This window comes from Numenius arquata, chromosome 19, assembly GCF_964106895.1.
Source record: "Numenius arquata chromosome 19, bNumArq3.hap1.1, whole genome shotgun sequence".
NCBI lineage: Eukaryota > Metazoa > Chordata > Aves > Charadriiformes > Scolopacidae > Numenius > Numenius arquata.
In genome coordinates, this window is record NC_133594.1 from 5,480,252 (window position 1) to 5,508,166 (window position 27,915).

Consider the following 27,915-nt stretch of genomic DNA (forward strand, 5'->3'; position numbering starts at 1 on the left):
GCCCTTAAGAATTCTGTTCTCCAGGTCTTCGTAGGGAGAGTCATTCCCAGCATCAGCATCCTTGGTGAGAATCCTCCCAGGAAGAGACTGGCCACAAACAGCAGCAATAAACCCTATCGAGGAAGAGAGGCAGACGCGGGGTATCTCTTTGACAGACCTTTATTAGCAGACTGTTCCCTACATGAAGAATCCGAGTTAGATTTGCATTATAACAATTTGTGGTTACAGCTACAAAGATGGTTGTCATTTTGCATTGATTTTTGCATTCTAATATTCATATTCCCATTAGGCCACACTGGTAGGAAGGAGCCACTGCAGAATTTATGACAAGTCTCAAGAAGGGGGGGGTGGAAAAAAATCATATCACTAATGCAGATTGGTCAGATTTCCGTGTGACTAATTACTGACAGCACTGGATAGTCAAGGCAGAGCCTCACCTGGAAGGCTCTCCATGAATCACCAAAAGCTGTCAGCAAGTGCAGCTGCTGAGTGCTAGCAAATCCTTTCCCAATTCCTCTCATGTTCCTCCACAGTGCCCACTTGTACGTGAAGAGCACCGGCTCAGCAGCAGCTCTGCTGATTCAGCCTCAAAGTGCAACTGCAGCAGCTTGTGTCCAAGGGCAAGTTTCCTTTCATCTCTCTGGAAACTTGTATTTTTAAATTTAGTCCCTGAGATTTCTCCCCTCCCCCCTTACCTAATGATTCCCCAAGACCGCTCTCAGTCAGCCGTTGTGACATCCAACATACACAGACCTTCTACTTCCCACCTTCAGCTGTCCACCTGAAACCCTTCCAGCCACGCACAGAGGCAGTTCCACAATAAGGCAAGCCTCACGGTGCACCCTCTTCCCCTCCTCCCAAAGCACTGCTTCCTCACCAGCTCCCTTCTCTCCTATGGCTTCTCGCTACAGAATTTCTCTGGGCTGAGGTCCTCCAGCAACAACCCCAGACGTGGGAAAGGCAGCTCGAGCCCCAAAGGGAAGGTACGCAATGGCCTTCAGCGTCCCTCCCCACAGCTCAGCTGTGTGATATAAGAGAACAAACAGAGAACTTCTTTAAAACAGGAGAAATACAAGCACAGTAACAATATTTAAACAAGTCTATAAAAATAGTCTGACATAACTCTGTTCAAATAAATACAAAATAAATATGCTTTAAGCAGTAAAACAGTGGAATGCAACGCTGGTCCATTTTGCCCAAAACGAAAAGTTGGATGAGGATCTCCCAGGCCTCAGAAGCCAGATCCTATCAACTAAAGTAGCCCATAACACAGTCAGAGAAATTTTAAAGCCGCCTCTTTCCCTTAGCCTTATGAAAAGCACCCTTTGAAAGAAAAGCAAGCACGTCTTCAGGACTGAAAGCTCAGCTCTCCCAGTGACCATCAGCCCCTCTTCCCTAACACCCCTTCCCACAGCAGACATACTCCTGGCTTGGGGACTCCATCCCGCTAATGCAAACCTGAACATCAATCTACAAAGAGGTCTAAAGAGATAGATAGCAGCGTAGGCACGGGGTTTGGAAAAGGGCCACCTCGGCACCAGGCAGAATGGAATTCAGAGGTCCATGCAGCGCTGCGCAGGGGCTCTCACGTCGTGCTGGGAGCACAACTGCACAGGAGCTGTGAAATATTGTCTTTTGTTCACTAAAGCCATGCATCAAGGTGCCAGTCCATCCAGGGCTCTCCTGCCTTCCCCTTTCCAAGCCCCTGCTGAGTATAAGACAAGCCAATCCCGGCATGCAAAGGATACAGGCATGCAGGCTCCGGTCTGCTGCTTCTGTTAGTAAGTGCATCTTGTTAGTGGATTTATGAGACACACTTAAACCTATAAAAAAATAAATAATCCTAATTCTTCATCAGGCTGGCCTAAGTAACCTTCAACCTGACCAGATAAACCACTGCCCACCAGCCCTCAAAACCAGTATAGTTCAAAGTTACATTTCATGTCAAGTCTTGGAAGCAGAACATGAATGTCTCCTACCCAAAGGAATATATGTAAACATAACGACAAGCCTGGTGTGGCAGAAGCTCCTACACAAGGTTTGTACAAATTGAAACAACGGGTAGGAAGTTAAACAACTGAATGGAAAAAAGAAGCTCTCTGAATGGAAAAAGAAGCTCTTTCAGCAAGTCAGAAGGTGCTCATCTGCAGGTAAACAGCTCTGTACGCTCAATACACTGAAAGCAGACCTGTTACCCAAATCTTTGCTACTCTGCCATCCTGCTGGGAACTGACCTCAGCAACTCGTGCTTTAAGATTATTTCCCACGGGGAGTTCGCCCCGTGGTCTCCCAAGAGGCCCAATGAAAAGGACCACGTGATGGTTTATGCGGAGCTCTGAGTAGCAAGATGGCAAAGGACACCAGATCCTCCCCTCCCCCTTACTGACTCACAAACTATCTGAGATTTCACAGCTTTGCTTAGTCAGCTTAGTGTCGACACATTCACAGAATGAGAGATGGCTATACGTCTTGGGATCGCACCCCAAGATTTCAGAGTTCAAAGTCCTCAGCATCTCCTGGTCACCGTGACTGCACGCCCAGAGTCATCTTCAAGTTCTCATAAACCACGTAGCTGATGCTGACAGCTGGGATCACCTTCATAAAGTTCGGGGCCAGACCCCGGTAAAGACCAAACGCTCCCTCTGTCTTCAGAATGTGTTTAAACAGTCCCCTCATCGTCACTTCGGGAGCACCCTCCACTGAAGCTGCAATAGAGAAAGCCACAATAAATAATGCAGTCTACGTGGTGAAAACACCTGTCTCAAAGAGCAGTTCTGATTCATGTGCTTCCTATGGATGTTGACAGAGCAAAGGTGCTTCACGGGGGACAGAATCTAACTTCTCAACAAGTCATGGCTGTGCTGCACATCACAAATATTTTCTCCAACCGTTCTGCAGATGCCCTTAGCCCAAAACTCCCCATCTGAGCAAAACAGAGCCTCTGTCCTGGAGGTGCTTGGCCCCAGATGCTAAGGGTAGCACAAAGTCCACTGTCCTCTTGCAGCATGGCAAATAGCCTACTGCTCAGCTGCACGGGCCAGTTGAGGCTGCTGTTGCAATGTTGACACTAGAGGACCTTTACCCTGCTCACAGACCATGACAGGAGTTCCCACAGTTCCCAGAAGTTCTCACCTTGGGCCTGCATGCGTGTCCTCACCAAAGCCAGCGGGTAACTGGCAAGCTGCCCACAGGTACTGGAGATGGTGCCACAAGCCAGCAGGACAAAGACTCCGGGGTCGGCACTGTTGACAGCATAGCGTTGCAACCAGGCGTTTTTTAGTGTCTGGAAGGAAGAGGCCAGATGTGAGCAGCGAAGAGGCAATCAAAAGAGTATCACATTACATAAGGGATCTAGCGTAAAGGCCCAGAAAGCTCTGTGCAAACTCAGCCAGAAGCAGTCGGCTTCTCCAATCTTTTTGAGCTATTGCTACTGTAGTGCCCAGGGAAAATCCCTTCTTTAATTTTCTACTGCAATTTGTTCATAAAGAAGGAAACAAGGGACCATGCATGATGTTGAAAGGAGAATCGTTGGATTGGATTATTCTTTTAGGCCATTTTAAGTAAAAAAATCCATTTGTGCCCCATAAGGCTGATCAGAAAAGCTTTGATAAATTACTTAAACTCCTGTAGTAACTGACAGGTCTGACAGTGATAAAGCTACACGAGCAGCACAGCCCTACAACAGGTCCAAGGCTTCATACCTCATAGACTGCCAGGTCAATGCCAGCATACGGAATGATTCCCAGCATGTTGGGGATGTAGCCTTTGTAGAAGGCAGCCATTCCTTCCTTCGAAAGGATGTTTTTGGCGCAATCCAACATGCCCGAATATTGTCCTGTCTTCCTTAGAGCCATCCGGGTTTTCAGAACCTAGAAGACAAGAATAAATACCATGAAGGCCTACAGGAGAATCATAGGAGAAAAACATACAGACAATGTCATTCTAAAGAGCATGATGTCAGGACCACACCAAAAGTCATGCAAGCAGCATTACATGACATCACCTCAATTCATTAATTAAGCTATCGTAGTGCTGGTGTTCTACCCACATTTTCCCACCTCAGCACCTTGCCATGACTTCCTCAGCCCCCACCTCACCTCCATGGGGTAGATGCTGCTCTGCGCAATGGCCCCAGCCAAGGAACCAGCTAACAGCCGCTCGTGAATCCTCAGCATTTCTTGGTCAGTACCAATGAACCTCTTGATCTGTAAAAACCAAAACAGACAGACGTTGGGGCTCATTGACTTATCTCAGCTGTCTCTTTTTTTTTTTTTTCAGCTTGTCCTTTTGCAGACCCTTCTGCAGCCAGACTGCTCTGTGCCCTTTTCCTCACCTGCTCATAGGCCATGAACTTAATGGCAGATTCCGGTGCAATCTTCAACACATTAATGCCATTCCCTCGCCACAGTGACCTTGGTCCACCCTCTCGGATCATTTGAGTAAAACCGCCAACGATGCACATGTTGTTACTGCGGGAGGCATGAACCTGGGAGACAGAGAGCAGGCTTGGATTAGTTCCAGTCCTGATTACGACAGTGCTACGTTTTTCAGTAATCCAGGGACAAAAGGGCGCTTTTTTATTTACCCAGAGATTTGCCAAAGCTTTAATCCCTTCCAGATAACTTCTACAATAGGAAAGCAACCTTCTTTTCTTTTTTGCCAAGTCTAGTGTTAACTAATGAACCTAATCAATATCTTCTCCCTCTGGAATTGGAGGAAAGGTTAAACAGGCAACTCCCATACCTAGCATAGGATCAGCTACCCAGGCTAAACTTCTGAGCTGGCTCAAGAGCAGGTACAGTAACAAAACAGGCTAAAATCAAGTTTTTCGAACTCCTTTCTAATGCAGATAATACTGAGTACGAGCTCTGCCAGCTGACCACCACAACCACTTCAACTCTTACGGCCCCAGGGTCTCTCATGGGAACAGAAGACTTGAACCTATTTCACCAAAACCCAAGTTTTCGAGCGCTCTAAAAACTCAAAATTCTAACTATTGACAGTTTTCACATGTCTACCTTCCAAAAGATTCTCTATAGTTTCTCTAGTCAATGAAGAATAACTTTTTAACATGACTTTGATCATTCAAATAATCCAAAAAGCTTTCAAAAATAGCAATAGGAGAGTAACGGGATAAATCCTGGCCAGAGTGCTGTACTGTGTTGATGAACGTTATCATCTCTTCGGCATCCGAGGATATTAAAGGAATCTGCCTGGGTATTCAAACAAACTGGAACTGCTCCATTATACCTGCATGAGCACTTTCAAGCGGTCCAAGGGAGCTGTACAGGTTCTGGACACGGCACCGGCACCTCCACCTGCAACCAGATGTCTCCACCACATCCCAGTCTGTCTCTCTTCCACTGTGAACTCATCAGGGACGGTCAAATTCTCTCCTACATCAAAGATCTGCAAAAGTATAAGGCGTTGAGAAATGTTTCATCAGCTACTGATGCTGCCAGTTTTATTGCTCTTTATCAGTGCCAAGTGTTGAAGTACTGGATTATTCCAAGTCAGCAGTTTATCCATGGCCAGTAACTGCTGCGTCTGGCAACAGGAACTGCCGCTGCTACAGCAAGTCCCAGGGGGAACCTTCACATTCAGAGATTTCTGTCCAAGAAGCTGGCAACTGCTGAACATTTCTCTGCATTAAAATACTGTGGATCATAGTAAAGAACAAAATGACCAACTGCGGGCAGCTGCATGGCAAAAAAGCTGGAGGTCTCTAGAACCTTCCAAGCCCACAGCCAGTTTAATCTCGTTACATGCTATTTACACACACTGAAATATCTCCAGGAAGGACGGCTGCCCGTCAAATCAGTTTCTAGTCTTAACAGGTCCTGAACCAGCAGGCGCTGGCCACCGGTATGAGCTTTCAGAGGTGAACACCCTCATCTTCTTGCAGAATGTGCAGTTGTTATCACCTGCGCCAGAGGCTTCAGAAGCCGTGCCAGGGGTAGGTGGCAAGATAACAGGACAGGAAGCGATTTGGCCTCTAGGGCTACAAGGCAGCTACTGAACCATGAAGAGAGAGATAGGGACTGCCGATAGCAGCTCCTGGGGGTCAGGACTCTGACTAAGAAACTGGGCAATGACCAAGACCTGTTGCGGAGGAACCATGTCTTACCGTGGAGTGCTTCCAGTACAGGATGATTTCAGGAATGTTCTCCACTGGGTGCAGCAGGTGATAGTCTCGCCACTCATTCCAATCAATTGTCATTGTCCCATTTTTATCCATGCTAAAAAGATTTATCATTAGATGAGTACAGACTCCCACTGGGTGACAAATTCCTCCTCCCTTTCCCTTTGAATATTCAGACCTACGCCAAAAAAAGCTTTGCAAAGCAACTACTAAAAGACTTCTAAAGAGACACAAGACAAAGCTAGGAAATCTTCTATTCACTAAACACTGCAGAGAGGTGGAAGTGGGCTCCCTTTTTTCTCCCCTCTCTCCCCCTTAACTGACCCACAGGAGTAGTTGCACCCTCTCCTACCAAACTTAGGGACATAACTGACACTGAAGGGAAAATAATACTTACTAGGTGACAGGACCCCAGAAGTGTCCCGTCCTTATTCTGACACACAGGCAAACAGACAGAGGGAAGGTAGCAGAGGAAAGAGAGAGGAAAAAACAGCACAAATAAGTGGTTGTTAACATGTTAGTGCCACATGCATAAAGCATTTAGCATTTTTGAAGAGCAGCAGCACAGTCCCTCTCCAAAGCAGCAAGCTGAGGGCAGCAGGACAATCAGACAGGGATGCAAATCAGCTCAAATGCAAGCACTTCCCCACAACAGGTCAGTAAGATAAGAGATTGTGACAATAACTCTCCATAATGTATTACGAACTTACAAGCGTCAATTCATGGGGTGGGGTGGGGTGGGAGGGAATCAAAATTAAGAGTAACAGGCAAAAAGTGAGGAGCTGAAGTCTCTGGAAAGTGTGTACAGGGCACAAAGAAGATATGGGTTCCATGTCCCTACACTTCCTTCTAACCCCCTCAACAGTAAAACAGAAGAGCCAGCTGAATCCTCACCTCTTCAGTATTTTCTCAGCCTGCTGTTCAGAGATCTTGACTCCCAGGTCCCGAAGAGACTGTACAATTTCCTGGGCATCAATACGGCCTGCAAAGATAAGGCAGTGAGCTCAAGTATACATTTTAAAAGCTAAAGCATGCAGTAGTCTATTCATGAGCATAAGAAAGGTGTTTACCATCATTCTTCTTGTCCAAGCTCTTGAAGACCAGTCTCAGCTTCTTTTCATGATCCTGGAGATAGTGAACAAACTCCTCAAAATCCAGCTGTCCATCCAGGTCCTTGTCTCCAGCCTTCACAATTTTCTGTTCAGAAAACAACCAAACCCTGTCAGTTTCTTTGTTCATTCAGGCAGAACTGCCCCTTCTTCCACCATATTTGAAGATCATTTCCTACACAACTGACTTTTCCACCAGAAAGCAGCTGACAGAATTATAATTCCTCAATGAAATTTGAGCAAAGCAGTAGCACAGAAAAGTCACCTGATTCCAGGCAACTGTCTCCCAAAGTCAGTTGCGCAGATGAAATGCCTCATGCTTTTATCAGGGATATTCTGCGGGTATCATGTGTCTAATCTCAGTCCTGTGTCTTGATTAACACCTTACAAAGCCCTTGTGGAGGTTCTTGAACTAAGTATGAGGCAACAGGTTTGCATAAAAAGTGAATCACAAAACTTCAGGTAATAAAAAAGCCTGAACAGAAGAAGGAATTTCATGCCTACTACAATCCTTGGAGAAGTAAGGTCCCTCTGGCAATAACTAACTCCAACCAGAAAAAGCCTGTTCAACTCTAGTGGACACAGCCAAAGATAAAAACTCCTATGAACTGGTTTAGGCACCCTGGAGCTATGTGCTTTAATTATACAAGTTTCCAACGAGATGCATATAGAACAAGAAAAGGTTCTTAGTAGGACAAAGCTAAAATCAAGATCAGACTCTGTGCCAGACATCTAGGACAAGGTAAACGACTAATTAACTCACTTCAGCATGGGGCAATAGCAGACAGACTGTTCTATCTAAGGGCACGTGGCTACTTGTTGACAGGAGAGATGATGTCCCGACAGCAAGAATGTGGCTCAGGGAGTTCCTATTCCCCTTCTTGTTCAGTCACTTGCCTTGGACAACCTATAAGCCTTTTTCAACACGAATCAGTGAGCAATACTAAATGAGGTGTGATTCAGTCTACTGCATCACCTACATTTTTGTTTTAATTCTGGTAACGTTTATGCGAACAGCAGGTGGGTTGTTAAGGAAGCTCTGAGCTGAGATCAAACACTAGGCTAACCCTCTGTTCACCAATATTTTGTCCAATATTTAGGTTTCAAAGGTATAGCCAAACCTAAGCTTATTGTGTTACCTCCTCAGCCTATGAGCACCAGTCCCCTTCAAGAGCCTTAAGCCTTTGTCTCAATGCCATTCTAAATGACTTCAATATTAAATACTTCACTACTAAAACTCTCTCTCTCTCACCCCACCAAGTCCTGTCACTTTAGCCCTAATGCTATGAGGATTATTCCTAATCATATTATGAACCTTAAATAAGAAAGCGCTGTCCCAGCTGCCCTGACCTTTGAGGTGTGCCCAGTATTCTTAACCTGCAATTTATCATATGACTGTTGTAAAGTTCAGATATGACCCCACATTCAACTTGCAGGCTAAAGATAGACCAACACCCCCCGGTATGTCAGCAGATTGGCCTTGAACAGCTGAATCAGGGCTTCCCTCTGACAGGCAACCCCCAACCAGTTGACAGGCGCTAATAATTGGGAGGCACTGTAAGAGAGATGTGACTGTGCAACTGCTCCCGTCCTCCCAGCGCACCCCTGACAACCCCAGGCATGTGAAGTGACTGAGCAGAGACCGCAGGGAATAGAAGCTCCTTGCTCTGCTCGCCGCCTTCCTCCATCCATCACAAAAACTGCTGCAAGCCTGTCCAAGTCACCCACCACACACATGGGAAGGGTAAGAGAGCCACGCTCCCCGCATCTTCTCCAGAGATATCAATAAATCACAGAATCACAGAATTGTCTAGAGATCACCTGCAGCTCTTCGCCTTTAAGAGCAAATATGAAATCTCCGTAGGCAGAGCTGCTCATTAAGAACCACAGTGGCTGCAGACGTTTCTATGGTCACCTGCATAACACACAGCCCCTGCAGCAACGCTTTGGGACCCCACACCTCTTAACACCCGCTACATCCCCCCTGTTGTGTGTCTGCACAAAGGTATAAAAAGCCCACCCGACTTTGCTGTTCAATAATCAGCTGTGTGGGCTCTGGACAGCCCAGTCACAAAAATCACAGCAGCAGCAGCAGGCTGAAAGCGAGGGCTGTGATCGAGCTGGATAGAGTATTCCGTGGATTCAGTGCATCTCCCTAAGGGAAAGGCTCTTGCACAATTCCCCCCCCCCCCCCAACACAGCCCACCCACCGCAGCCGAGCCGCTCCCCAGCTCATGGCACGAACCTGCTCATCGTCACCATCATCGGGGTGAGACCCGTATCAGCACGAGGTGACATTAAATCTAATGTAATCACACGCCTCCCAGCAGGAGCGGGGCAGGCAGAAGGGTGTAAGGAGAAAAAGGAACAGGATGTGAAACGTTGTATTGAAGCAGACCGGTTAAAGCAGAGGAATCCATAGCTTGGAAAACCCCTTTCTCTATTTAACTTGCATCAAATCAACTGGTTTAAACAATCTGAGAAGCACTGAGTCTCATCAGATTCAAGCCAAAAGAATCAAAAAAAAGGAAGTCCACTCCATGCCGCTTCGGCAGTTCCTGCCAGGAGAAACGTGTCCATGCTGTACCCAGCTATTACGACAGAGTCATCATGAACTTCTCCCCATTCGAGCAGCCACGCGGTGCGTCGGAGACCACCCACCCCTCCATCGCTCGCTCGCTTGCTCCCTCCCATCCCTCCCTGGAGGCCATACCTGCTTCCACTGGCGGTAGGTAGAGAACTCCTGGGAAGGAATGAAAAGGCTGAGTCGGAAGATGGATTTGAGTTGAGCCGGCAGCCCCTTCGACTCAAAGTATTCAAACTCTGTCTGCGACTCCCCGAACACCGGCACATAGAGGCAGAGGCAGAGCATCTTTCTGAGCCAGAGACTCAGCTGCCCTGCTCAGACCGACTGGGAAGGGAAGTAAAACTGAATGATTCCCGGAGCTAATTTCAGTGCGTAGTGGAAAGGAAATGCCAGCGAGTCTCATGACACATGCCTATGAGCGAAGCCGGCTCCAGTGGGATTGGCTGTTCAAGCCCTGCCCTTCTACTTAAAAGGGAAGCGGTGGCTGTACAGTCCCACCCCGACACTGGATTGAGCATGTGAGCTCCTGCCCTTGCTCAACACCAGGCTCCCATTAAGCCCAGAGACCTTACATCACGCTCACTGCAAGTTAACTCTTACCAGGCGTCTCACTTAACCCAAGAGGCTTTGGCCAACATCCAAGACACTCACTTGCTGCTCCTTACATCCGATCCTTTCTGATCCTGGGCTCCCCACTCCAGGGATTTACACACGCAGCACAGCAGGGACCAGTTTTGATCATAACCTCTCCCACCATAGAACACGAGAGGACTCTCACTGTCTTCCTCTTCCTAAAATTCTTCCTCTAAAACACAGTAAGAGCAGGATGCCCCCCACTTACTGCTTTCATACAAGTTTGGGATATCCATCTTAATCAAAAGCCTCAAGCTCCACTTTTATAATGTTACCTTGCTACTCCAGAGTTGACTGGCTTTGGTTGGATGTCCTCCCAAAAACACTTGCGCCAGCCAAGAGCAGGCAACCCCTGCATACCAAGATCTCTGCATACTCCAGAGTTACTAATACAGGCAGCAATAAAGGCTGTGGAGAAGCTTTACCATTGTGCTGGATACCCAGAAAACCACTAAAATCAAGGGCAGGCTTCAAAACAGACCCAGCTACTCCAAAGCCTCCTAGCTAAGCATCCACACAGCAATTACAACAGCTTACTAGTTTTCCCTCCTCTCCCAACTACAATTAAACATCACAGGCGGATATGGGCTGTAATGAGAAGTGGCCTGGGCAGAACAACATCTTCCAATTTCTAACCTTTTACAGTTTAACTGCTTTGTAAGCAAGCTCCTGAGCTTTCATCAGGAGCAAACCAGGCTGAAGAGGGAGTGTGGCACATGCATCATTTAATGCAGATGTAATTACAGGCTTCCGAGCATTTAGTGGAGTTTGGTGTATGGGGTAACACCTAGCTCTACAGCGAAAGTACCAAAGCAGGTAACAACACTGCTCAGTACAGAATTACCCATTGCTAACATGAATTTTAAAATAAAGTTATAGTCTTTATATTCATCAAAGAGAAGCTATCATACAAGGAAGATGCAAAAACACATGGGCAATAACCAAACCACTATAATCCTGCCTGCACCTGAAGTACCACAGTGTGTTTGCTAAACTGGTTTATGCCAGTCCAGTTAACAGCCTTCCCCACCACTGCAGACACAGCAACATTTTCTTGTGTTTGCTCTATTCAAACAGACTGCCTGGGCAGTGCAAAGTCCAATAAGCCCTCCCTTCCTCAGACCCTAATGCACAAGGGGCCTTTACGTCTTTACCGTGGTATTTTGTTCTTTAGATTTAAAGAAAAGCCAAGGTCTGTAATAAACTGTTTGTGAAACTGCATGTCAATCACACCAATTGGGAATATTTAATCTGAGGCTTTATTTAAAGGATGGTTTTGTGTTGTTTGTTTTTGGTTTGGTTTTGTTTTGCTTTTTGGTTTTTTTGTTGTTTTTTTTTTTTTTAAAGCTTAATGGATCACGACTCGCAGCAATTCATTACCCTTGAGAATCGTGACCTACACAGGTTTCCTACGCCCTCCCCCTGTCACCTCACCTACCATGGCACCACCGCCACGTTACCTAACCAGGCTTAACCTACTCCTTGCTGACGTCTCTCCGCACGGAAACAGGATCTTCTCAGGGACTCCAGATCCTCTTAAAGATCAGCTGCAGCAGCTCACCCCCCGCACACCAACAGCACACCCCAGCCTTCCCACCAAGCTACACACCACCAGCCAAAAGCAAACGCCTCCCGCAGTCCAGCCAAGGCGAGCAGCTCCCCCCGGCCCAGCTCCAGGGAGTAAGTGAACAAACACAACTCAGTTTTGGCCCCACCAAGCCTTAAGATCCTCCATAGCTCTTCCCACGAGTTGCCAAGCATCACTATTATAGCTGCTTGGCAGCTCAGTTGCTATGCCAACGTGATGCAGATTTTCCTAATAAACTCTTGTCTAGAGTTGGCAGCTAGAGACAAAAGGCAAAATCTGCACATTTTAGGGAAAAAAAAAAGCCCTACCACCTACGTCAGAGGAAAGGAGAAAGGTAACGAGGTTAAGAAAGCTGATTTTAAGCAGGGTATTAATTACGGGACAGCAAGCTAAGAAGGAGAGAGAGATTACAAATGAAGTTTATACCAGCAATTCTGGTTATAATGCCTTCAACAGGCATTAACAAGTATTTCGATTTCACCTAAAAGAACCCTAGAAGTACTCAAAAGCAAGATAGCTCTCCAGAGCTTGGGGGATCAGTGCTGCTTGAATACAACTAGCACCAGGTCATGGTCCGAGGCTGGGCAGAGGGTGCTGGTCCCACTCCCCCAGCCCCTGGGGCCATACCGCTGCAGGGTGCAGCACACCCACCTCAGGGCTCCAGGGGTGAGTCTCGGACAGTACATCCCTCGTTAGCACTGCTATTCCTGATCAATCCAAGGACAGGGCACAGAGCTCCAAATAAAGTCAGCCCTTTCATGCCACTCCTCCCTGATCCTTCTTCCATCCACTAATTCTGCCAATGAAGTCAGAGCTGGAGCTACACAATTTTGGTCGATGCGAAGCCAACAGAGCTGATACCCTCCTCTGCTAACGGGAGCACTAGAGGAGTCCATCTTCCTTCTGCAGAAGGCTCACTTTTCTTGCCATCAAGGAAGCTGCAAACTCATTGTCCATGTTATTTATAGTTTTTGGTTTTCATTTAAATGCCGCATGAGTTACCAGTTTCAACACCCTGCCATTCCAAGGCTAACCTTTCCAAGTCATTTGTACTCTCCGAAGCATCTGCTTCATCACCAGTTTACTACATCAGCTTCAGAAGGTACCTCCCAAAGGATGGAAGGATGCAGCCATACAAGGAGCAGGAAAGTATGCTGTTTAATTTTGAATATACTTTGCTAAAAAAAAAAAAAAAGTGTCTCTAAAAATATCAAGTGCCAGCGAGCGTCACAGCCACATAAGGAACATCCTCCTTCACAGGCAAAACAGCTTTCTGGGTGAGTACATCATGGGCCAGAGAGAGAACCACTATCGCTTGGAAGTTTTCACTGGGCCCTGCTGACTTGGTATTTTTTTCTTTTCTGGAAACTAGCTTATAATTAATTGTACAGTACAGAAAGTCCTCACAAATCACAAACAAAGTGTAAAGTGTATGAAGGAGGGGAGTTAATCATTTAAGAGACCCCAGCAGAGTAAAGAGCTGCAGCCAGCCAAGGCTGTGCAAGGGGAAGGAGGGAGAGCGGGGAAGGCAGACAACACAACACGGTATTTGGCATAAAGGTAACCAGGAAAGGTGACCTTTTCCACTGACAACACACAGATCCAAAGTTACAAGTCCAGATGGTGACATCAGGGGCAGATCATACCTCACTCCTGTGTACACACACCCGGGGCCAACACATCACATTCGCAATCAGTATTTTCTCCCGCATTTGCAGAAACAGTCTCGTGTTGAAATCGTTACCTTCAAGCAAGGACCTGAGCAGAAACGCGCCAACTACAACGTGAGGACTGAAGAGCCAAGGCCTAGGAAGCACTGCAGGTCAAATTTATTTATCAATACATGCAAATTCCTTACAGTAACACAAGCATTCGGGCATGATGTTTTGTGGCCTTCTAGCAGATATGTATTTACAGGCGTTTTTACAACACAGAGTGATGTACCAGTCAAGAGACTTCTCCCAAGGTCACAGACATTCAGTAGCAGAGAACAAAAGCTGTGTGTCCCCCCGACGTTTTCTTTAAACACCGAATAATACTGTTTGCTTACAGTGGTTTATAATCTACCCCTAAGGCTGTATTAGGCTTTTTGCAACGCTTCTCCTTCAGACAGGTAATTAGAACACAGATATCTGATCAAGCACAAACAAGTCATTGCAGCTAAACAAGTTACTGTCCGTCAACTGAAGCCCGATGGCTGGATGCAGTATTAGCCGGCCTGAATCACAAGGTAAAACATATCTGCATAATCCTCAACAGAAGAGCTTTACGCTGCGTTTTACTTTACAATCAGGGCAGGCTAAAATTACACAGTCACAACCTCCTAGCAGATGGGCAGTTACTTCCTAAGCCGCAATAACTCCATTTTACCACATCCTTATCCTCTAGGTATTTCTCCATCAGCCAATTTTCGGGTTCCTATGCAGCAAAACTTCCCAGGGTCACACAGGAAAGAGGAGATTGGTATAAGCTCTCAAAGAAAGCTTCATTTGCAGGTGTGAACAGATGGACTCTCCCCGACTGAGGGACCATTGTTCCCTAGAAGACACCAGATATTTTCAGCCCTCCACTTTCAAGGTTTTCATCACAACCTCCTTCAGTTCTCAGCCTCTGTCCTTCTTCACCTTTGCGCACCAAAGTCCTCCTCTTCTCAAAATGCGCACGCTCCTCTTTTTGAAGAGGATGCACAGTGCTAACTGCTAACGATAGGGATGAAGGCAAAAGTCCCTGCAGATTTTTCAGTCTGATTCAAGCAGGGAGTGGCTTCTGCTCATTCCCCCAGAATGCGAGGTGCCACCCTGCCTGTTTCCATTCAAAACAGCAGAAAGGATATCCATCCCCTCTACAACTTGAACCTGTTCGTCCCCGATTTTAGAGAGAAAGCTTACAGCAACAATCATGCCCGATTCCTGTTAAATAAACTCGATGCTGCAAGTCACACACCCCTATCCCTGCCACAGCCCTTTAGTATTATCCCAGGCTCCCACCACTGACCGGGGTTATGCCCGACTCCTTCTCCCCTAATCCCAGGTCACACCCTCGGTCTTAACCACATGTAGTCGGAGCTGACTGCACCAACCTCAGGAGAGACGGACACCGTTCCCTCCCCATCAAAAATAAACCAGCATTGCCGTCAGCCAGCACTGTGCTAGAAGCCCAGGCACTAAACTAAGCAGCTTTTGTTCGCCTCCTCCCCCCCCCCAGACAAAGCCTCACCATTTATTCTCCACCAATTGTGCGCACCCACCACCTCCCCACTCTCCCACCCCTCGGGAACTTCCCATCCTCGCACAGATTTTACTCTCCCTTATGCCACCCGCTCCCCAGGGACAGGCTTTCCTCTCTTCCGGGCTGTGCCATTCAAATAATACAGCCAGTTACTCATTTGCTCAAAACATTCTAGCTTTTCCAGAGCCTTGCCAAATTACCAGAGACTGACTCCGGAACATTTTAGCATCTATTTGATTCTTTGCCGGTCTCCAGTGCAGGGGTGGGACTCGCCACTAACCTGCATTATCATTCCCTGCCCTCTCAGTCACGCTTTTTACAAGTTGCCCAGGAACCTTCGAGACCACCGTATTCCCCCTTGCCCCTAAAACAGCATTTTCCACCCCACACTTTGAATATCATGTCCAAAAGATTAGATCACCTCCACTCTTCACAATCATTCCCCTGGTCCCCCCCACATTTCCCTTCTAGCAACCACACACCTTGGACCCTGCTCCTCCCTCCCCCCCCCCCAAATACGCACAGACACCCCCCCCAGCTCCTCGCCCACTCCACCTGCGACACCCCTACTCCCGGCAGACCCCACACTCCGCTGTCATGTGCGCCAGCCCCTCCTCAGGCCCCTGGATGTCCCATTACCTTTGGAAAATGCTCTGCGGGTCCAACCACCAGTAGGATAGTTGGTCTCCTTTCAGTGGGATCAGTCCCTCTGTCCTGTGGCTTCCCCAACATCTTTGGCCCTTTCTCCCCGGGGCCTGGAAGTGGGGTGGTGTTTCTGGCCTCATCCTCTTTTTCATCTGCAGGACCTTGGCATATGGCCCTGGGAAAGAAGCTAGACAGAAAATGCCAAAGGGTCTGCAGCATCGCTGCTCCAGCGAGCGTCCCAGGCAGGGAAACCCTGCGCGCTCAGGAGCTGCCCGCTGCCAAGGATGATGTGACTGCACTACCAAGCACCCCCAAGACGGGAATCGGCACGGCAGCCAGCGGGAGGTTCAACCCAGCGACTCCACGGGCTCAGATTCTTTACAGACCGCTCCTGCGGACGCTTCCTGCCTTTTGAAATTGCTGCTACTGCAGTCGTGCCTGGCCTGACAAGCAGCTCATTGTACCAGAGCCTTCAGAAATCTGATGGCAACAGACAAAGCCCAAGACCCCTGGCACGGAGAAGCAGAAACGCTGAGCTTTTGGAGACTGCTCGGACAGAGAAGCCGAGATGCTGCGCTTAAAGAGGAAAGCTAAAAATGAACCTCTCCGAGAGAAGCTTCTCAGAGCTGCCAATTAACCCTGGCGTCCCGGCTCATCCTAAAGGCACATCAAGCCAAGCGGCGAGGCTGAACACCCAGGCTGCGTCCCCACTGCAGCAAGTGCCCAGCCAATCCTGGCTCCCAACACTGCGGTGCTCCGGAGCCAGGCAGCGCGCGCAGCCGGGCGGGAGCGCGCCCTCTGCGTAGCGGGCACCCCGCAGAGCCACCCAGCGCCCTGCCAGCCCCGTCGGGCAGGGATGGGCAGCATCCAGAGCCACGGCCCCACGGCAATTAGCAACGCAGGATCGTCCAAAGCATGCGGGGACCCGCTTGTGGGGCTGGGCTGCAGCTCTTTGTTAGAGCAGCAGATGGTTCTCCCCAGAGAAGGCGGCTTTTCCCAGCCATGGCTGAATTAACCTCTAACTGCACCCGCTCTCTCCGGTCTATTATAAGTCTCATCCGTCATGACAATAGCTCTTTGGTGCTGCATTGTGCTTCTGCCATTTGGCTTTCAGCACAACACAGCGACACGCTCGCACAGCATTTATGGCTATTCACCGATGCAAGATCTAATACGCTGTGGTTAAACTATTGCCGATCAGTCAAACGGGCCGAGTTCTGCTGCTTTAACCGTAGCCAAGGGTAGGATTAACCAGAGCAGGACTACAAGTATATAACAATATATAAGCACAGAACACGTGACATTCCCTGAATTTCTACAAAAAAAAATGCCACGTTTCCCTCTGCTGCCACGGCAGTAATTGCTCACAGTCCCGGCTGTGAGGGGCTGGGGGCTACTGGCCTCCTGACTAGCCACCACCACCTTGGTGGAAGCCAGCAGCCCACATCTGGCAGCCAGGCTGAGGACAGTAAAGGCTCATTTTCCATATTAAAGTATCATCAACTTACTTTGTCGCCCTAGATTCTCGCCTGCCTTTGCATCTACAGACAGAGGGCACTACACACCTCACTTTCCAAAGTATTACGACTTTTCCATAAGAGAACAGTTTTGGGTTTTTTTAACACGCAGGATAAATAAGTACAGAGTACAGCTTCCACCAGCCAAGGCTCCCTACCCACAGCAGCACAGCAAGATCCACGGCGAGCAGAGGACCTCCGTTTCCAGCTTTTAACTTTTGAGAGTGACAGACTGTAGGAAACTTTTGTTAGGTATGAAAATACAATCCAAAACCTTAAATGACTGCAAGCTTTAAGTAGTCAATTTGTGAACAAATTTGAGAGGAAGAACACTAAACATCCCACTTGGGAACTTGCTAATGTTGAATTCCTTTAACCAACCTGAGTAATGGAAAAAGTGAGAGACAAGTACATAGAAGACATATCACATAAAAAAAAAAAAAAAAGAATCCTTCTGCAAATACACTTCAGAATTACTTAAGAAGAAAAAAATGCTGTTTAATCATAAGGTCTGCATACCACAGGCAACAAAGTTTTTTACCTTAAAAGTTGACACGTACAAAAAAATAATAAAACGGAAGAAATTTACAAAATCTGGGGCGGTGACACTGGGGTGCGGGTGTGGGAAAGCCCTGCCCCTCTCTGAGGAATGGCAAAGGCCAGTTCCAGTTGGGATGTACTCGGCAGCCAGTCCAGTTCCAGTTGGGATGTACTTGGCAGCCCAGGCTCAGGCAGAAGAGAATTTTTGTCATGCCTCGACTACCTTGAGCTGCTGCCAGTCATCACAACTACAAGCCCAAAAGTTAAACTACTTTCTAAAACGCGGTGAATCAGATCCTTTAAGATGACATTTAAAAGTTTCTAATGCTCTCAAGCAGATTTTCTGACCACTGTTCTTCAAAATCAGCTTTCGTTAGCCTAAGGCTGTCGTTTCACAAGCAGCAGCAAACTGATTTGAAGCTTAGCGCTGTTAGAAAATGTCATCTCGCATGTCCACATCAGCTCTGCACTTACCTTGCTCCCATGCTTCTCCAACAGCCTCATTAAGCCAGCTAAAAATTACAGAGCTTGCTGCTGGGGTGACCAGTTGAGGCTACTCATGGATGGGGTCCAGAAAAGCCCGGCTGCCTGTGGAAAGGGTACTGGAGCTGCCTGCGGTGACAGCAGGGAGACTGGCACCACCGCTACAGAGCTACAAGCCACCATACAGAGGGCAAAGCACCGGAGTGGGACTTCAGATTTGTCCTCAATGGTCACTTAATGCTGGGCGACTACTCACAAGGACCCCTTAAATAAGCTGATGTTACATGACATCATTTCTTAATAGTTTCTCTGCATAGTATTAGCTTTAGCGGTGCGTGCGTGGCAGGGACCCCATCTTCCTTTGTTCATGCAGAGATTGCACAGCAAAATAATAATTTGTGCAAGAAATTACACGCCTGGGGTGCAATTAAAGCAGAAACTCAGCAATGCTTCCTTGGCCTTTGTCCTCACTAAAGGAAACCTCAGAGGGATTCTGCCACCGCACTAGTCCACACAGATCCTTGAGAACAGACAGACTTTTCTAATCATATTTAGAAAAAAAAAAAAAAAGAAAAAGGCATTTCTTCTACCAAGTGGGGAATTTTATTAGGTCAGAATAATAAACCTAGTACCAGCAAGATGATTATAGCTAGAGGCAAGACAACTGCTCTCCTACAGGGACTTCAGAGGAAAGTATTACCCTACCAACACCACCATGAAGCCAATCATTCACACATAAGAAAAGATGCAATAAATACCGTCAGTCCAGCCTGCACGGAGACACAAAGGAACAGAAGAGGAACAAAAATTCACTTTTTCTTAAAAAAAAAAAAAAAAAAATCACAACACCTAGGCCACACCGAAACAGCTTTCCCAACCCAGGCTTCATTAGGAGACAGTTCAGCTCTCCCAGTTCCAGCTGTTTCCATGAATCAAGCCCAGGATTTTGAAGGCAGAAAAGCCCTCAGACTGATCTGAAAGCTGGCTCTCGGCCAGCACACCAGGCACTGGGGACAGAAGGCGCCTGTGGCAGCTGGCCTCAGAGTCCGACACCACCAAAATGGATAGTTATTAGATAGCCGGAGGAAAAGCCGACAATAAAGTGGTGTAATCTATCCAAACGAAGACAAAGGAGAAAGGAAAAGACCAAGAGAGTGACATGTTTTGCTTAATTAAAACAACATTTTCCTTGGTATTGCAAGCTGTCACAGAGGGAGGTTCTGTTTTAAGTCGCAAACCCAAGGTATCCTGTATCCTCTCCAGCCACATCACGCGGGCCACAGCTTAGTACCTGCTAAATCTGAAACTCCAGATTTCAAACAGGCACTCGCCCTTTCCAGCCTGGTAGTACCGGCCAGAAATTCAGACTCAGGCCATTTGCTTTAAGAGGGCTTCTAGAAGACTTTTGAGTCAATGCACAGCATTTTCCAGGAAGAATGTGCTCCTCCTCACCAGACAACTAGCTAACACGTCAAAAATGCGGGAGGGAGGGTAAAAAGAAAAGGGGGCAGAGGAAAGGAAGCTGTGCTGGGAGCAACGACCCTTCTCCTCCTCCAGCTGCCAGTGGGTCGTGTCTCCGGTTCCTTAGGTGACCCCGAAGGAATCAGCGGTGACTCATCTCCTTCAGAAGCTCTCCTGGAAGCACCCCGAGGAGCGCTGCCTACATGTGTGCCACCCAGATAGTACCCAGCCCGCCCAGCTGGGACACGGGCCACTGTGACTCTTTCAATTACCTCTCTTATCTTTTCAAAGACGAAAACTAAGTACTTCCCGCTTTTCAGGAAGCCGAAGTTAATCCTGCACGGTGCTTCTTGCACCACGCCATAAAATCTAAACGCCTTGGCCACTGCTGCTTAAACACTCAACTACGTTAATATATTAGGGTGACACAGCACAGTTCACTGAACACTACAAAAAAAAACCCAAGTCACCTCGTTAGGCACAAGTGATTAGCTATTTCAGTTGATATATTAAGGCAACTGGGGGGCCGGTGCCAAACACAGAGCGAGCTGGCCAGGGAGGGGAAGTACGCAGCCAGAGCCCAGAACAGCGAGTTCCACCGAGGTCATATCATATCACACGAAGAACTGGGGATTGACCAGGAGAAAGGGCATCCTCAGCACTCAGAAAGTCAGCTTCTCGCTGCGCTAGAAAGTTACCCAGGAAAACAGCCAGTGAGAAACGATGGCCCGGGCTTGCTCTCCCACAGCCCCTGTTCTCCACGGGCCAAACGAGGGAGATTCACATTCCAAACAGCTTTGCCTTTCCGAGCAGCTCATGATGTAAAAATGTCAACAATTTCTCTTACAGCAGAATTCTCCACCGTAAGCCACTTCAACTGCCAGAAGCTCCCCCGCAGCTCACTGCACGTAACTTAGAAAAACTAAGACATCTCTGATGCCTTTCTACATTGACACTATTATCACTACGCTTCCCCACTCCAGACAAGTCTGGGGCATCATTAAAGTGCGCTCATGTCCCACATTCAGAGGGACAAATATAGCGAAGGCACATGAACAAGAACAAAGACTCATTTACCATTTGCTACAAGTAGGTCTGAAAGAAAAGTCCCTCCCCCTTCTCCTCCTCCCAACACCGTATCATGTTATAATATATGCCACAGAGCACGGAACTGCAGCATCACCATTTTGTAGGGTTCTCCAAGAGGAGACCAAGTCCTTATTATGGTTTTGGTGTCATTTTATTAATACTTGTCAACCATTTCAGGGTTCTGCTCAATATTCAGACAGATTTGTCACTGGTTTTGTTTCTTAAAAAAAAAAAAAAAGAAACAGTAAGTATACTGAAGTCCTGGGGTATTTGGTTTGGTTTTTTTGTTTAGGGTTTGTTTTTCTTTCTTTTTTTACCTGCCCTTATCTCAGTAATCTGACTAATAATCCAATGTGGATGAGGATAAGGAGACATTTTCCAGTACTCACCGAGGCATCTAGCCCTGGTCACTAAATAGCACCCCACAGAACACATGTTGAAGGACCAAAACCCTGCTGCATATTCTACACAGGCACAATCATTTGCTTTGGATGGGTTTTGTTGTTCCATTTCACTGGGGCTATGAGGATCCTACCGCCCTTCCCTTCACTCCAGCGTTCAGGATCTGTCCCATCCTGCAGGAAACACAACACTGCGAGACCATGTCAGCGACACGCGGGATGCCTTTCGGCAAGGGAGACTCACACACAACATCGACATTTAAAATGGATAAGCTCAAGTCAAAGTTGCATCTTCGTCCCGCGAAGGTCAGCCGGTATCCTTCATTCATTATCATTCTGCAAATAGGACAAAGGTCTCAGCCAAATAAACCTGAGAAGCACCAGGCTTCTCCAGTTTGCTGCAAGGTAGGACAAAAAAACAATCCTGGAGAAGGTCCCAAGAGCTCATCTCTCAATAGTTATATACCTGGTCCTGTACGTACATGAACATAAAGCAATGCTTGCCTAACCCACAACTGTTTGTTTATATGCCAGGTAAACTTATGCAAGAGTTTCTCTTGTATATACCTGCTAAAAACTGGCTTCCAATGTACCCCTTGGAACAGTGAGTGGACATGCCCTGCCAGTTTCATACATTAATCACACCAAGGCATGTCTGATGACCAGAGACCAAGTCTAAGTAAAGACTTTCACCATTGCCCCGTGTGATTCCCTGGTCTCCAGCATCCCCTCTCCTCCTGCCCTCCCCGTAAGACCTCCAGGTCCAGGCAGAGTGACAAAGGCAGGCAGCCAGTGTCCCCTGACATCCATTGTCACAGCGCACCCTCCAACCCAGCAAAGCTCTCGCTGTAGGAGGCTGCTGGCCAAATCTATTAATAACCGACACCGCGCTGAGAAGTTTCCTTCTGCCAAAGCCAATGCCTCTATTTCTTCTCAAAGTCTCTGCAGCGGCTGTCAAGAACTCATTTGATTGATTACAAAGAGTTCGTTTGCATCTTTAGCATGCCTAAATCGGAGAAGGTAAGAGAACCCAGAATTCACACCAACTCATCCGCTCACCGCAGATGTAAAGGCTTTATCTACAACTAAATCATTGACCTACAGTTCTGCTTTTTCACCAGGTTTCCCAAGTGCGTGAGAACATGGCCTTCATCAAACCACACATTTCATAATTCACAAACCAAGAACAGGCCTCAACTCCCTACAGACCCAGCAAATATGACCTCCTTTGCTTGGTATTTTCCTGCCTATTATACAAGAACGCGTGGAGTTATTTAACACGTTATAGAAAGCAGTTTCACCTTGTATTAAACTGGTTCAGGGTATCCAGATTTGTGCTTCGGGATCAGTGAGGAGATGGGTGGTTGAGAAGCTGTTGGCAAATACCTTTCAGCAGAAGGAAGGGTATCAACTGGAATTTCAAACTGGAACACTGCTTCATTTGTTTGATACGACCTCGTGTTGCTCAACCCTTCGTGATGAATTACGAAGGCCTGGCTAAAAGCTCCCCAACTGCCCCAGCAGGATTCAAGACACACAAACCATGAAGAACCATGAAGATGTTGTATCTAAATGTATATAAGTTTGGAAAGACATTCCAGTCTAGATTACAGAACCGTATTAGAATGTTGCTCTTTTTATCATAAACAGATTTCTGTAACACAATAAAAACTCAGGTCCTCCTTTTCCAGATGACTGTGAATGGAAAACAGGTGAAAGCATCAGACAGAAAATTCCCTGCTTCCTCTGCCCATTACAGTTGCTGAGAATTATAGTACATTATGCATAGTATAATACAGAGTATTCAAAAGTCTCAGAGAGTAAAATAGTTACAGAAACAAAGAGTCTGATAGGAAGAATTAAATGACGTCATGACAGAAGATAAAGTGTTGATCAGAAATAAGATTAAACTTTTTTCTGATTGCAACTGCTACAATAGAAAGAGTTTCTCAATCCATCCATGGAGTCACTTGCAAAAGAGCTAACTGATCAGCTCTCCCAGAACAGCACGGATACAGCATTCTCTGACAGCTGGAAGAGTCCAGAGATACTTAAAAAGCAAAGAAGCAAAGCCGTTCAGAGGAGAGGCCTGAAGCAAACCGAAGGCTGCAGAGTCCCGAAGAAGCGTAGCTGCAGCCATACACGTGAAAAGCGAACAACAGAACTTGTGTGGGAGTTTGGACAGTCAGAACTTGGAGATCAAAGAGAAGATACCAGGCTAAGAAAGAGGTGATGGAAGCAGATGTGGAGATTTCAGCAGAATAGGAGCTGCTGTAGTTTTACACGGGGAATCCGATACAGAGGCAGCAAAGGCAGTCACATATATGAACTCGGGAGAAGAAAGTATTACAAGGCCAAGGAGGACACCATCATCACAGCAGAGGCAACCGGACACTTGTAACTGAAAAGAGACAAGGGTTATGTTTGCTCTGTTTCTTAGAGCTGAGAGAATTAGTCCACCAGAAGACACTCAGCACCACCATAAAAGGTGTAGCTGCAAAGTTCACCAATTCAGTTTGTCTCCAGGCAGCTGGGATGAATTCCACCAGTACAAACTGTCTGTGACTTCAGCAGCAGAGATGAGGTTTTAGAATAGCCTCCAGCCCTGCAGCTAATTGGGATCAGTAGGAAAACAGTTTTATTAGCAAATACACAAACGCTACCCTTATACATCCCTTCAACAACACAACATCTCCAGATACAGAGTAGGAAACACAGATCTGGTTCAACTACCCTTATTTCCATTAAGTGCATATTTCCAGTTCCATAAGTCTATATAAATATTTCCATGAGGGAAGTCAGAAAGTAGAAGTAATTCCAGAGGTAGATGTAATTTAGCAGGAAAAGCCTATCTCTTTACACAGCAGAACAAGAAAGCCTTTACAAAATTCTTCACATGGTTATCACTTTACTGCTCAAGCAAAGTGAAATATGTGAATTGCTTCATGCTAGCCTGTGCAAACAAGCGTTTCTTGAGAAGGCTCACTGATTTGGCATGCTGTATTTGTCAAATGGTTTAAAGATAACAGCATAGGTTAAAAAAAAAAAAAGCATCGTTTACATAAGCAAATTCCACCTCAAAGGACATCTAAGTGCAACCCCTTCTCTCCCCCACCACAGAAGGCCACCTCAAAAACAGAAGGCAGCAATTTTCCAAGAATGCTACAAAGGGTTTTATCTCAGTAAGGACTCTCAAGCATTGAAGGAGCCAAAACATTGCTCATTTTCTTTTCAAGTTGCAGCCCAAAACTATTATTGTTACCACAAGGACTTTTAGCCTACTGACGCACAGAGATAAGCAACTCGCAGCTCAGATTGGCGATAACCTCACATTGGGAGTCTAATATTTTCTCCATCCGTCTCCCAAACATAAGAAGGAAACTCCCATATCAAATGTACTGTTGCATGAAAGGAAAAATAAAATGTACCAGAGCCACAAAGTAATTTACTAATCACAAGCAATCCATGTGATTTATGCCTAAATCAGTCTCCAAACGCCACGTCTGATACATCAAAAAGGTTTTCATCTTGATGTTTAAGCACTTTTCTTGAGTGTGACTTCACATTAGTTACCCTAAGCGCCAAGGTGCCATTACTAGCTAAGGATGGAGCAGAAAAAAGAAGGACTTATTAATAGAACTGCCTGGGAAACAGGAAGCTTATTTGATTTTCCTAAAAATTACACAATGCGGAAGTTTTCGAGCCAGCTCTCCAAGGACTGTTCCCACATGTTTAACTGGAACTGAAGAGTTTTGAACTCTGCATCCTCATTCTTAACAGATACTTTTCACACTGCTGAAGGGGATGCTCTGCAATACTAACAAAGCTTTGCAAACTCTATTCAACTAACCAGCCGCTTTCCGCGCAGCGGAAGAAAAGGCAGAGGAAGTGAAGGGCTGAGGAACAATACTGACAGACAAGGACTTCAGCAGAAAGACAGGATTGTTAAGCAGCATCCAGACAGCGCTTCCGTCCAACAGAGCAGCTCCAGTCCCCGCAGAACGCTTCCTCTCTGCCGCTCCCGCAGCGTGGCAAGCAAAGAAACTATCTGCTGGGAAGTAAAAAATGCATTTTGTTTTATGGTGCATCCTCCCAGCCTGGAGAACGTCAGGCTGGATTGAATGACATGCCCAGGGAAGAAAAGGGAATGCAAACGGAGACGGGCATGCAGGCGTAAGCACAGAACGTTCTGGTGGATGAGAGACTTGCCAGCAGTAAAGCATTCGGCATCCACGGGTGGCAGCAGGTCAGCGTTTCACAGGGCATGCACAGGTGATTTATATGGTATAATCAGATTTCATTAGCGAAACGCACACTGCAGAAAATCACCATGGCACTAACGTTATTTTTAGAAATGGCACAACTAAACCACTCACAAGAGCCTCACGCTGCCAAGGAATTCTCATACTTTACAGCAGCAAGGAGGATGCCAACCAAAAAGAAATGTTAGAAGTTAAGATGTTGGGGGTTGAAAGTTAGAAAGGTACTAGCAACTCTGGAAAGGATGGATACATGCAATTAAAGCACTCAAACAAATTGGGGCACCACTCCCAGAACAGGGAGAGAATAAGAACTGTCACTTGGATGGCTTTTCAGTGACTCAGAAGTTATCCTTAAATTTTTCTTCCTTCCTGCAGGATTGAGGCAGTCTGAGACGAGAGGGCACATCCCTGACTCTGGTAATCTGCTGTCCTCCCAAGATAGTCAGCTTTTTTATGGTTCTGCATATAAAATACCAGAAACCGGGCAGGGGCAAACTGTGTACTGAGGACAAGCTCGTTGCTCTGATTCATACAGGTGTAAATTACACTAATTGCAGTTAAATAGAGCAACATCATATTGAACCTTGAAGCCTGGAATGGTCAGTGAACAGCAGCACACAAAGAGCTGCGTGATCACAAAAGGGCACAGGTCTCCCAAAGCAGAAAGTCAGAGTACATAAAACATGCAGCGCACTATCTGCAAACCTAGAAACACAGAGGCTTTCCTACATTTTAAGATATTTCAAACCCCTTAAAACAGACAAGTGAGTTTGGCTAGTATAAGCCATCTTGGGCAAGAACCTTGAGTAGCAACATGGTGCCAAACAGACCAATGTGAGGAAATGCAGTGACGCAACGAGACCTGCACAACCACCTGACTGCACCTACCCCTCCCAAAAAATCTTTTTACCACTTAAGTAAGCACACAAGCTTCCTACCCCTCGGACCTGGGGAAAGTGGGTTTTTACGGTTCTTCCTGCCCAAGCAGTTAAGCTTTTAGTTTTAAATTTCTGCAGTTAACACCGTACATGCCTACAGGTAGTAAGCAAGTTAGTGCTCAATCCAGCGGGGGTGGCTGCTTCCAGGGAAGTAGGCAGAAATGCCCCAACAAGCCGAGCAGCGGCGTCTCCCGTCGCACAAACGCCTGCTGGCACTCGGGCTCCTCAGTGACCAGGAGCGTCTCTGGGTGCCAGCGCTGCCATGTAACAAGCAGGCGCCTGTTGCCACCGCGAGCCCGGCGGGTCGCTCCCCCCGGACCGAGGCACTTATCTGCCCTGCAGAGCCCACGTCCCACTCCCGAGGGCGGCGGAGCCGGGCTCTAGAGGCCGCCCAGCGCTGCGGGATGAGGAGGGTGGCCAGAAGCTCCCTCACCCCGCGGGAACGAGCCTGTGGAGCCCGGCCCGGCTCGGCTCAACCCCGCCGCCCCCAGCCCCGCCGCCGCTCACCAGGAGGTCCAGCTCGGTGCGGTGCAGGCCGAGGCGGCCCAGACCCACGGCCAGGTCGTGGATGCAGAGCGCGCCGTCGCGGTTCACGTCGAGTTTCTGGAAGAGGGCCCGGAGGCGCCGGTCCTGCTCGGAGGCCTCGCACACAGACCGCCCGCAGGGGCTCGAGCTCCCGCCGCTGCCGCTCTCCGCCCCAGGGCCGGGAGCCGCGCCGGCAGCCCGCGGGGAGCCGCAGGGGCAGAGCACGCCACTCACCACCGGGGAGGCCAGCGAACGCCGCGCTCCCGGCATCGTCCCACCGCCCGCCCGTTCCTCACACACGCCGGCAAATGGCGGCGCTTCCGCCGCCAGCAACCGACACGGAGCGCTTCCGCCTTCGCGCCACAAGCTGCCGCCACCACGTGACGCGGGGCGCCGACCAATGGCAGCGACCCGCGCGCCGGCGTAGGCCACTCACGCCCCCGCCGACACCCCCCGGCCTCCACACGCTCCCGCGAGGTGGGCGTGCGCTGACGTCAGAGGGACGCCTTCCCCTGCACCAATCGGAAGGAAACACCGCCCGGGGCGGGAGGAGGCTGGACAAGCTCTTGGGACAAATCTCTATTGGTTAAAGATCCGAGGGAGGCGGAGATAAAGCCACAACCTCCCCAATCAGCTCGGGGATTGGCAGCCAGTTTGAGCTTGACGGACGTGGCGTGTATCCGGTAGCTTCCAAAGCGGGGAGCGCTCTGCGTTGAAGTAGCCAATGGAGTTAGAGCGGGGAAACTCATGGGCGGGCCCAGCCCCGC

At 47.8% G+C, this 27,915-nt stretch overlaps 1 protein-coding gene across 5 annotated transcripts; it reads right to left on the reverse strand.

Annotated features, from left to right (window-relative positions):
• Positions 1-150: 150 nt before the first annotated feature.
• SLC25A25 (solute carrier family 25 member 25) lies at positions 151-27,668 on the reverse strand. Of its 5 annotated transcripts, none has more exons than XM_074161064.1 (11): positions 27,131-27,668; positions 7,213-7,339; positions 7,037-7,124; positions 6,540-6,575; positions 6,128-6,239; positions 5,251-5,409; positions 4,334-4,486; positions 4,098-4,205; positions 3,702-3,869; positions 3,133-3,283; positions 151-2,705 (listed from the first exon to the last, which is right to left on the reverse strand). In XM_074161064.1, the coding sequence occupies exons 1-11, from the start codon at positions 27,416-27,418 to the stop codon at positions 2,521-2,523; spliced, it is 1,575 nt and encodes a 524-aa protein (XP_074017165.1). In that variant the 5' UTR covers positions 27,419-27,668; the 3' UTR covers positions 151-2,520. The 5 variants fall into 5 exon arrangements, with proteins under 5 accessions (XP_074017165.1, XP_074017161.1, XP_074017163.1 ...); XM_074161060.1 differs by lacking the exon at positions 27,131-27,668 and adding an exon at positions 15,927-16,151; XM_074161062.1 differs by lacking the exon at positions 27,131-27,668 and adding an exon at positions 9,965-10,123.
• Between the last annotated feature and the right edge of the window lie 247 nt (positions 27,669-27,915).

What these genes read in the sequence shown, in the direction of transcription:
- SLC25A25 (XM_074161064.1), bottom strand. Translation starts at nt 27,418, where the DNA reads ATGCCGGGAGCGCGGCGTTCGCTGGCCTCCCCGGTGGTGAGTGGCGTG. An exon ending in GCTTGAAAGTGCTCATGCAG is followed by an intron (nt 4,487 to 5,250) that starts GTATAATGGAGC and finishes TCTGTCTCCCAG; the next exon opens with GTTCATGCCTCCCGCAGTAA. An exon ending in GCAGCATCTACCCCATGGAG is followed by an intron (nt 3,870 to 4,097) that starts GTGAGGTGGGGG and finishes CTTGTCTTCTAG; the next exon opens with GTTCTGAAAACCCGGATGGC.